This window comes from Morus notabilis, unplaced genomic scaffold (genome assembly GCF_000414095.1).
Source record: "Morus notabilis unplaced genomic scaffold, ASM41409v2 Scaffold1640, whole genome shotgun sequence".
Classification (NCBI taxonomy): Eukaryota; Viridiplantae; Streptophyta; class Magnoliopsida; order Rosales; family Moraceae; genus Morus; species Morus notabilis.
This window is the reverse complement of record NW_010367899.1, coordinates 1-11,730: the sequence shown is the minus strand read 5'-3', so window position 1 is coordinate 11,730 and position 11,730 is coordinate 1. Positions and strand designations below refer to the sequence as shown.

The following is an 11,730-nucleotide window of genomic DNA, read 5'->3' as shown; positions in this document are numbered from 1 at the left end:
TCCTGCTGATCTTGAACCTGATCCCGTACTTGTTTTGATTTGAATCCCCATCTGGATTTTCAAACACCAATATCAATATCAAAAGTTGAAACTCAAAAGTTAAGAGAAAATATATAAAAGTGACATTATTAGTTTTAAGATGCTTACCGGGATGTTTAAGTTTAAACTTTCTTCATCTTCTTCTTCTATGATGGATGAAAGTGAAGTGCTTCCCTCCTCAGATTTCAAGCTGTTCCTTGGTGCCTCAACACCTAAAATGTTATTAATCCATATTAAAATTCCCCAAAATTTTCAAGAAAAAAAAAAAAAAAACAGAGAGAGAGAGATCAAAGAATATTTAGTAGTACCTTTTGGGATATTGTCAGCTTCTTGTGGGAGCTGATAAAGAGTAGTACTAGTAGTATTCCTACTAGTTGTGGGCTTGAAACTAGAAGCTGTTTCATGATGAGGGTGGTTTAAACTAGTGAACTGAAACTGATGAAAATCGAACAACTGAAACACAGCACACATGCAACCAGCTGATGATGATGATGATGATGAAGAAATGGCGTCTCTATCCACATTTTGACCAGCTCTCTTTGAGGATTTTCCACCCCAATACCACTCTTTGCCCATTACTTTGCTTTTGTATATTTCTTTTCAACACACACACACACACACACAAAAACAATCTATAATATCATGTATAAAGAAACGTCTCTAACAATAACGAAGAAGAGAGACGAAAAATAAAAGAAGCAGAAGTTTTAAGGAATTATATATAAGACTTGGTGGGAGAGATTTGGAGCGATAAAAGAAAGCAAGAAGTTCAAATTTCATCTCATGGGAAGCTCATGGTCACGAAGAAGAAAGAGGCGAGAAAAGCGGATCCACAAAGCATAAAACACACTGGCCTCAATTTTTTTTGCTTGAAACACACTGGCCACAATTTGATTTTAGGGAATTAAGTACAACAAAAATAGTCTACGTTCGTTATTGGTTATATATATCATCTCTCTCTCTTACATCAAATATATATATATATATGTATGTATATATGCTCTTTTTTTTTTTACCAGTTCACACTCACTCCCAAGTTTTACCAGACCAAAAACTAGAACCAATTCTGCCTACCCTTTATCATCTATTTTCTCATTGGGAATTGAACCTTGTAAATAAGAAATGGATTAGCTGACGATACGACCACGCACCTCTTACTCTCTCGCTTGACACACACTATTATTATACTAATTAACGATAATATTCTTTTTTTTAATCCTATTTTTTGTTTTTTTTTTAACTCTCTACGAGCTCAATTTACAATGCGATTCCGGATTCCCCACGCCAGAGAGGCCCTGAGTTTTTTTTTTTTTTTTTTTTTTTTTTACATATATGAGATGGTTTATTGGGGATCTGCAATCTAATCCAAGTATCGAACCCTTCTGTTTTATGATTATGACTTATTTACCATTTCTACAATTTTTTTTTATCCCTTTTTATACTAAGGTCTTATTCATTTCACCGATTCAAGTTTAGAATTCAATTTTTACTACAGTAAAAAATTCTCATAAACAGTTATATTTAAGTTTTTTGCTACAGTAAAAAATTCTTACATAAAATCACATCTCAATTCAAATTAAAAACTCGAATCGAACCCTAAGTAATTTATAGAAAAATATAGAAGAATGCCCTCACTGTTTTCTTTTTACATGAATTTTCTCCTCACTTTCTCAAACTATATATTAACTTAGACAATTCTAAGAGACGAATATAAAATAATTAAAAGAAAATTGTTAAAATTATTAAAGTGTGTGGTCTAAATTTGTACTCTCTACTCTTAATTAATACCCTTTTGACTAATATAATGATTTAACTAAAAAAATTAATAGAAAATAAAAAGTAAAAAATACATATTCATACATACTAAAGGACATTTGTCTCCTTCCTCCTAAAAAAATTAAAGAAATAACTTAATGGAAGGTAGATTTTTTTATTACTATATCCACCCATTCTTATCTTGGGCCTGATCGCCAGAGGCAGTTGCTTCGACCAAAATAGAACAAAAAGGACTATTAATGATGGGTTCAAGGTCTTTGGATTGGGTTCAATAATTGAGTAGCATCTTACTTTAAAATCAGGTCTCCAATTTTTCATTAAAAAATAACAATTAATAAAAGTACCTTTATGTAATTTACATTTAAGCAGCTAAGCTTGTTGATAAAAAAAGTATTGCCGCAAATTTGTTGACATAATACCAAGTCCTCTAATGAAGAACAAACTTGTCACATTCTATTTTTTTTTTTGGTATTTGTTCATGGAGTGATGATCAGTTGTTAAGCTACCCAAATGGCGGTGAAGGATAAGTCAGGCATATTTTCAGGAATCAGGGCACTGGGGAAACTTACAAAGAATCTCAGGGATAGCTGAATTATATCACTGTTGGTGAGGTCCAAAATACAAATTGTGCACATTAATAATAGTAATGGTGGTACATCACTATCACTATTATGCACATAACATCTTTGCTTCTACATCATAGCTTTTTTCTCCCTCAATTTACTTTTTAAGTGCAATAGTTTTAGCTTTGTGTTTATTTGGGGTGAGAGAAAAAATCATACAAATTAAATTTTGAAAAATCATAAGTAGATAGATGGGAGATGGTGGGCCCAATTTTGGATGTGCGTTAGGAGATATGAGCATCATGTGATGGTACGCTGTATGTGCAGAATTTCCGACAGAGGAAGCTTACCAGGACAAAACGACGCTGCATGGGGCCCCAAAAAGAGCTTCTAAATAAAATCCTACTTGACTGGCGTTTCATAGGTCCAAACTTTGCAGCTCCAATGGGCCTATATAGCTTTTACACTTATTTTGGGACCACAACCTATGGTCCTTGTATTGTCATGGTACCTTAAGCTCGTTAGATTTGAGTTTTCAATTCGAGTTAAAAAGTGATATTTTTTAAGAGTTTTTAACTGTAATAAAAAAAGTTAAATGTGATATTTTTTGAGAATTTTTAACTGTTTAAATCTAAAACTGAAAACTCAAATCAGTAAAATGAACAAAATCTAAATGTTTCTATTCTTTCTTTTGAAATGACATTAGTTTTTGAGACTCTAATAAGCTTCTCTATCAGTTATATTAATTTTTTGCTGTTAAATTTAATTAAAATTATATCAGATTTTAAAAAATATACAAAATAAATAATTTCTGATACTAATACGAAAATTAAAAAAAAAATTAAAAATGACCGGTAATTTAAAATTTTTTTTTGTCCTACCAAAGATACTTTCTACTTTTTGAGGTATTTGGTATTTGTTGGCCAATGCAATTCCACAAAAAAAATGCGATGAGAAAATAAAGAAGAAAAAGGGGGGGAAAAAAAACCAAACAAGTGTAGCTCATAATGTGCAATGATGTTTTGTTTAGAAAGGGAGAAGAAAGAGAAAGAGGAGAATAGTGATAACTATTACGTTTAGGCCTAACTATGAAAATATTTATCTATTTGATCAGGGCTAGAAAGATTTGATTCGGTCTATTGCAAGTGCTTGGGATCTAGTGATATTAGTGCAATCTAGTACTTTATCATTAGTACAAGCTAAGATCTTCAAGCACGTAGATTTTCATTAATTCACAAAAAGTGTTTGAAATACCTTTTTTTTTTTTTTTTTTTTTTCTCAAAAGGCAAAATCCAAGAATATAATATAGGAAACGATACAGGGTAAATCTCAGTTAAGCACCAATAAAAAGAAATCTCATCATATGGACATTTTCAAGCCAATATCATTTTAAGGTTTGATGGCCACACGATTAGATTAAAAAAATAATTTAAGCCGTGATAGTGCAAGGAAGGAATACATGACTTTTTTCTTTTTCTTTTTCCCCCCCTAAAAGAGGACAAGCCTTTTTACTGACCCTTTTTATTTTTATTTTTGTTTCATTCTGCTAAAAAAACCCCCCCCTTAAAAAAAAAAAAAAAAAAAAAAAAAAAAAAGGACAAAAATTTGCCTTATATTTTTATGCATAAACTTTACAATAAAGAACTGTAGACCATCTTCAGATTCAGTTTTTGTTGGGAGATTCTCCCAACACAATATTCCTGACCATTTAAACAATTGCTCTAAACTCCAATATTGAATCCTTCAGATGGAGTGTGGGGGTGTTTGTGGCTGTTGGTGAAGAAAGAGAGAGAACTAATTCAAATTCAAAGTGGTTTTTCCCTCTTCACGGATACCTAATTAAATAAACATATCATGTCTATTAAATGTGGCACTGTATTTCAGTGCGTACCATATAATTTATTGAGAGAGGGAAAAAAAAAAAAAAAAAAAAGAGAGAAGAGGACATAAAAGAAGATATTATTGGGTATGAGAAAAAAAAAAAGGCAATAATAGAGAGGTCCCATTTATTTTTTTTTGCTTTGTAAACGTTCTAATGATGTAAAGAATCATTATTGATAGGGAGAGAGACCCATCAGCCAATTAATTCCCTTAGAATTTTCAGGTCCACGTGACATTACCTTTTATCAATCCATTTTTGCAAGATTCAGACGAGCAACTTTTTTTCTTTCGCCCAATTCTTATTGAGAAAAGGAAAAAGATTTGTTTCCTCATAATCTATCGCGTCAGACACATATTGATGATCAATCAAAATCTGGCGTCGCATATTCAAGAAACAAAAGTTTGAAGAGTGTGGGACCGGATTTCGTGGGTTTTGCTCCAAAATAACACGGTTTAATTAATAGTAAATTTCCATTTGAACTTTGTGGAATGAGGACGAAAAAAAATGAAGACTTTTTATATCTTGATTACACCACATTCCAAAATTTTCATATCTTCATTTGAAATTTAACAAAATTTTCATAATATTATAAATATAGCAAAAATGACATAATCATTATTATAACGACGTCAATTTGTACCATGTAATGATATAATCATTATTTTAATGATGTTAAAATTTTACTATGTTTGTAATATTTTAAAAATTTTGTTATATTTAAACTCGAAATTTGAGTTTGGTACTCTTTATTTTTCAAAATTTTATGCAGGTACTTTAACTTTTTAGAAAATATTTTTTTGGTACCTCAGCTATTTTTTAAGATACAAAAAGATAAAATTACCCTTATTGTAAAACTTCATCCGTTGACTAGAATTTTAAAGAAAAGAAAGGATTTTAAAAATTGTTATAGTTGTAGATCATAATCCTTTTTTTAAAAATTCATCTCTTTAAAATCTTTTTTTAAAATTTTTTTCTTCAAAATTCTAGCTAACAGATGAATTTTTACAATAAGGGTAATTTTGTCTTTTTGTGTTTTAAAAAATGGCTTTGAGGTAAAATTTTTTTTTAAAAAGTCGAGATACCGACATAAAATTTTTAAAAATAGAATATACCAAACTCAAATTTTAATATAATAGTGGATACCAAAACAAAATTTTTTCTTAAAATTTTACTGGATTCGTGAAGAGCCTGATATCGTATGAGAATCTGGTGATTGAAGCTCAGCCCAGGTACCGCAACAGACATAGTAAAAGGCCACTCTTTTAGGCTCATTTTGAATTTAGCCCAAGTTTAACAGTTTGCGGAGGACGACTTTAACGCATCCCATCCTCAGAAGATGGAGAATTTGAGGTTATTAGAAGCTGTGAATTTGGCTCGAGACTTCTGTTCAGGCTCTTTCTTTTAGACATGTTGTAGCTCATAATTTTGTGAGATTTTTTCTTGTTTCTTTTGAATGAAGTTTATTTATCAAAAACACACGTGATCTTTCATGACACGACACATGATGAGTCAAAACATGTATACTACTATAAAACTGCATTAGATACCTAAAATATATGAGCACTTCCTTTTATAAAATCTTTCCACCATTGAAAACTTTTACATACAAATTCATGTTTAAAAGAATAATGACCCAATCATTCAAGAAATGCCAACGAATTTTAAAATAATTTTTCAGGTAATACATGAACACGATTTTGAATTGATATGATGATCAGTTTTCTATTTGATATAAGACGTTTACTATTGAATATATTATCATAATATTCGACGTTAAAAAGTAATGAAATAATTGTTAAAGCATTTTAAATACTCCGAAGAAGGGTTAAAGTTAATCACATAATCTAAATTATTTAGAGAGGCAGCTGGGAGGAAGTATTCGACGTTGAAAAGTAATGAAATATTAGTAAAGCATTTTAAACACTCCGAAGGAGAGAGAGGGAGGGGGAAAGAGAGAGAGAAATAAAGAAAAATATCCGAAGTTAAAAAGTAATGAAATATTAATCAGTAAAGCATTTTGAACACCCCAAAAAAAGGTTAAAGTTAATCACAATTTATTTAGAGGGAGGGAGGGAGGGAGGGAGAGAAAGAAACAAAGACAAATATCCGAAGTTAAAAAGTAATGAAATATTAATCAGTAAAGCATTTTGAACACCCCAAAAAAATGTTAAAGTGAGGGTTTAAAGTTAATCACATAACCTAACTTATTTAGAGAGTAGTCACATAATCGTGCAAAAATATAGAACTAGAAACGAATAGCCTATAATACAAAATGTAGAGAGAGATAAACAAAGAAAAATATTCGAAGTTAAAAAGTAACGAAATATTAATGAGTAAAGCATTTTGAACGTCCCGAAAAAAAGGTTAAAGTTGATCACAATTTATTTAGAGGGAGGGGGAGAGAGAGAGTAAGAAAGGGTGGGACGGAGGGACGAGAAAGAGAGGGTTTAAAATTAATCACATAACCTAACTTATTTAGAGAGTAATCACATAATCGTGCAAAAATATAGAACTAGAAACGAATAGCCTATGATACAAAATGTAGAGAGAGAGAAACGAAGAAGGGGTTAAAGTTAATCACATAACCTGAATTATTTAGAGAGTGATCACATACTAGTGCAAAAATATAGAACAAGAAACGAATAGCCTACTATACAAGATGTAAAAATACAAATGAATATGGTATGATTTTTCTATTAAAGAAAAGTACAGATTAGTTCAACATAAATTCAACGCCTCTAACTATAATTGTAATTAGAAAGATGATAATCTCGATTCACAAGTCTCGATTTGAGACAGTATATGTAACATATTCAGTTTTAAAGAATACTCTAGAACAACAAAAGGGTTGTCTTCCTTTTACTTGACAAAAGATAAAAGGAACAAAAACGTAGAAATGTTCAATTCAAACTTCAAAGTGACATGTACATGTGTGCATGCAGGACGAGTGCGTCAAACAAACATTGACCAATGGAACTGGGGATCTGGCAATTGCTAAGATTGTCAAACAGTTCTGTAATATTGATAAACTTAGTAGACGTTTGGTTCATAGATTCAGAATCATAATTCAAAACTATTCTTGTTTTACATGTATTTTTTATAAGAGAAAAACACTATAGAGAATCATGATTCAGAATCAGAGACGAATACAGGAAACAAACATTCTCTTAATTCAAAACTATTCTTGTTTTAAAATTTTGTTATATTTAAACTCGATTCACAAGTCTTGATTTGAGACAGTATATGTAACATATTCACTTTTAAAGAATACTCTAGAACAACAAAAGGGTTGTCTTCCTTTTACTTGACAAAAGAAAAAAGGTACACAAATGTAGAAATGTTCAATTCAAACTTCAAAGTGACATGTACAAGTGTGCATGCAACGAGTGCGTCAAACAGTGACCAATGGAACTGGGGATCTGGCAATTGCCAAGATTGTCGAACAGTTCTGTAATACTGAAAAACTTAATTTGCACACAATATATTGAAATATCTCTAATTTTCTTGACAACATGAAGAAGAAGTAACTAATATATATTCGGTAAATTTTAAAGAATACACTTTGTACGAGTTCAAAATGATCAAATTATTTACTTCCCATTTTTTGGTATTTCTACACAACATATATAAATATAACAATATGAACTTATACATATGAATGAACTTATGAATAGATAATGATCTATTGATATCATACTACCTGTATCATGAATTCCCAAATATTCATATTAAAATTCTTAATTAAGCATACAACTTATTAATATTTGACGGTACTACTAAATACTAGTGATAAGCTACGAACTATATAACATATATATACTTCGTGGATAAGTTTCAAGAGATCATGAACAACCAGTTTGAGTAATCAGCAGTGAGTTTCTTGGCAGTCCGATGAAGAGCTCGGTCTCAACGTGATCCTGATCTAAAGAACTAGTACTCCGGCTACTTTGACTGCAGTTGGTTGCAGCTTCTTTCTCTTGGATTAATGGCTGCCAATTTGGCAGCCTTGTTCCATTACTCTAAAAGATGTTGCACGTATTAGGTATTCAGATTTTATGATGTTTGATACTGCTAAGCTACGGCTAAAAAGACAGTACAACACATATAATAACAATCAAAAGCTAGGGCTAAGTTCGTTAGGTTAGTTTAAGCAAATTTGCTTGTAATTAACTATAGTTTACACGTGTAAGCATCTGATTGGTTAGCTTTTAATTAGTTAGGTTGGCTGATACACATATATTAGCCTATTACTATTGAAGGAGCTCGAACAGTTTATGAATCTTATATATAATGAAGAGCTTCTGAGCTTAATTCAATAAAGACTTTTTTATTCTTTATTTATTTTTTATTTTTTTCCCTGTTCTATTCTTCGAGACTGACAAAGACAATTTTGTTTCATCCTTTCTAGCATTGCCTTTTTTGTTGTTTTCGTCTATCTTCCACTTATTTGGTATTCAAACTGAAAAAGAGAACCCAATTATAGTTCCCTTTCAATCCAATATATTACAAGCAATATTTCCACTTTTAGAACATCCTTGATTTGTTGGTACTATATGAAACTTGGTTCTTTTTTTAAAACAAAAAAAAAAGAAGAAAAAAGGCTGGCAATTGTGGCAACTAGTCAAGTGAATTCCTTGAATAGAAACTACGTTATCAATTTAAGCTGTTACCAAACTCAAAAAATTGATTTGGAATTCGTTTTGTCTTTAGAAACTCTTTTTCGATAGTAAAACCTAGCCAAAATGACACCAGAAGATCCGAAGCAGCAGACTTAAGACAAACAAGAGACGATTAATACTTTCTAGGGCGAAAATAGAGATAAAAATATAAACAAGAAACAAAATAAAGGACTTAAATTTCACCTTTTCACGTAACTTTGCATTCTCTTCCAAGAGAGTTCTTTCCTGAATTAATTGAGGAAAAGAAAAAACATAACTAAAACCAACTAATCTCAGCTTGTAAACTAAGCTTGAAGCATATATTGAACATAAATGGCATAAAATACCTTTGTTTTTAGCTGCTCTATCTGTTCATTGAATACGTGATCCTGGGAAATAGGAGTTTCAAGTAATTTAATAAGCTGTCGTCATTAACATGTACATGGTAGCCAAAAGCAACAGTTATAGGGATTAACAAAAAACATGTCTGAAGTAGAGCTTTTCTAGAAAAACATAAAATAAAGGCTTTTTTGTATAAACACCCCCTAAACTTTTTGAATTTGGCAATTTAGTTTTTATTCTTTTTTTTTCCTGACAATTGACCCCTTTAACTTAAAAATCTTTGCAATCAAAGTTCAATCGAAACGACATCTGTTTTTTTTTTATGATTCTAATCATGTAATGCTCACATGAGAATTTGTTGAGGGCAATGAATGTCATTTCTCACCCTATTTGTGTGGTTATATTGATATCAGAGTCTTTTAATGAGTTTGAACACAATCAGCTGTGATAAACAACTTCTAGTTTTTAATAGTTATTGCGCTGTTGAGACACTTCAAAGGTGAGAAATGACCTTTATTACTCTCAATAGAGGTTCACATTCACACCACGTGATCAAAATCATGAAAAATATAAGACTCCATTTTCAATTGAACCTTAATTGTAAAACTTTTTAAGTTAAAGGAGTTAATTGCCACGAAAAAAAATAAAGACAAAATTTCTAAATTTAAAAAGTTGAGGGGCATTTGTACAAAAAAAGCCTAAAATAAAATAAATGTCCTGATAAAATGTAACAGCATGCACATAAGAGGAAACTTTGTGGAAAAGTCCTTAATCAGTTTTAAGATTACTATATACCTTTCTAGCTCTAATTTTGCGTAGGCTTTGCTCCAACTGGCGATCGATCCCTTGGAGTTCCTCGTAAGAACATGAACTAATGTCACGTCCCAAAAACCTCCTAAGAGAATGCAAAATTCAAAGTTTAGAGAAGACCAATTATTGTCCAGTGTAAAAGTATCTACAATACAATTTCAAATTTCTGTAGCAATATTGTCAAAATAAACATTTGAATAAGGAAACTATTCTGCGATAAAATACTATATTTAATTTCGAATTTGACACATACTATACTTAATATCATGATTTAACACCAAGTATAGTTATGCTTAATCTTGACACTTGATCACTGATAATTGATTGATGTTTTGATATTTTCACTTTATAATTACAACAAATTTCATTTATTCATTAATTTTTTTTTTCCTTTTACCAGCTAAAAGCTTATAATATATGATGAAAAAGTATATGCATAATTTAAAATAATATTTTGTATTGGAATACAAAATAGAACATATACTAAATATGTCTTCTTAAACCCCTAAAAAAAAGGTCTTCTCACAACAATTTTTTTTTAATCAAATAAGCATCGGCATTAATACTTTGGACATGGAAATGGTCCGAGGTCAAAATGACAAATAATAACAATAAAGTAGGCTGCCAATACCGCTTAGAAACTTCAATTTGCTCAATCTTCTTGGCCAAGTTTGCAGTTTCAAGCCTCAGTTGCTGCATCCAAATCCATATATATTCATTCTTAGCGGCAAAAACTAACTTGGTTACAAACTAAAGTTGGCATACATTAGTTGCATTATGGATCAGAATATGTGTTTTCAGAGTAAGCCTTCTAGTGGTATTTTTGTCAGATATTCAAAAAAACTTTAGCAAGGTAGTGATTCAGATAGCATTTGATTGTTATAAATTTTGTTACAGTCTGATCATTGTAGTTCAATGAAACATAGCTAGCCTAGTACTCCTTATGATCCTCAAGATCAAAGAAAGTATTTGATTGCATGCGAGTTATAAATTACAAAATACTTTATTCTCACGTCATGAGTAGTTGTACAATATATATAGATGATTCCGAAATATTGAAACATTAAGGTTGCGTTTGGTATGAGGGTTCTAGAATCGGAGACCATGATTCTAGTTCCAACCTTTGTTTGTTTGCAAAAAGTAAAACATAGTTATTGAAAGTCAATGTTTGGTTTGGATGGTTCTGGTTCAAGGTTTGGACTCTGATGTGATGTTTTAAACTAAAATCACTCCAAAAAATAAAACCACCCTCCCTCTAGGTTTTGAATGGTTCAAACCCCTAGTTTTAATTCCGGTTCCAGAACCATGGTATGGACCACATGTTCAAATCATGAATCATGGTTCTGATTTTAAAATAAAAACCACCCTGATTTGAACCCTCATACCAAACACAAAAATCAATATTTAAGTAGCATACATGTATCAAAGCATGCTGAGATGAAATGTCATATTCCAAGATATGGAGTTTCTAACCTGCATGTATTGTTGATCGGCTTCAGTCATCTTAGTTTGCTCATGATGATCTTTTGGCTTTTTATGGTATCGTTCGATGATTTTTCGCATGCTGAGACATCCAAAACATATTACATGAACATGTTCAAATATTTTACTATTGATACAATGCTTCATTACCAGAAATATATTAAAAGGAAAAAAAAAA

General features: G+C 30.9%; 2 protein-coding genes across 2 annotated transcripts in view; both read right to left on the bottom strand.

The window, feature by feature from the left end:
* LOC112094559 overlaps positions 1–615 on the bottom strand; it is a 3,146-nt gene extending 2,531 nt beyond the window's left edge. The window contains exons 1-3 of the mRNA XM_024175757.1: positions 348–615; positions 148–251; positions 18–51 (exon numbers count right to left, since the gene is read on the bottom strand). Of these exons, the coding sequence (XP_024031525.1) occupies positions 18–51; positions 148–251; positions 348–615 (406 nt within the window). The remainder of the gene's footprint in view (positions 1–17; positions 52–147; positions 252–347) is intronic.
* Positions 616–7,910: 7,295 nt separating this feature from the next.
* On the bottom strand, positions 7,911–11,628 carry LOC21386353 (MADS-box protein SOC1). The gene is made up of 6 exons (XM_024175763.1): positions 11,544–11,628; positions 10,702–10,763; positions 10,056–10,155; positions 9,266–9,307; positions 9,123–9,164; positions 7,911–8,279 (listed from the first exon to the last, which is right to left on the bottom strand). Exons 1-6 carry the CDS (start codon positions 11,571–11,573, stop codon positions 8,103–8,105), a joined length of 453 nt encoding a protein of 150 aa, XP_024031531.1. The 5' UTR covers positions 11,574–11,628; the 3' UTR covers positions 7,911–8,102.
* Positions 11,629–11,730: the final 102 nt, after the last annotated feature.

Bases quoted from the DNA above. Each gene is read 5' to 3' on its own strand.
- LOC21386353 (XM_024175763.1), bottom strand. From the start codon at position 11,573: ATGACTGAAGCCGATCAACAATACATGCAG. The intron at 10,764-11,543 runs GTTAGAAACTCC...ATTTGGATGCAG, and splicing joins CCGATCAACAATACATGCAG to CAACTGAGGCTTGAAACTGC. The intron at 9,165-9,265 runs GTATTTTATGCC...CAATTAATTCAG, and splicing joins TAGAGCAGCTAAAAACAAAG to GAAAGAACTCTCTTGGAAGA.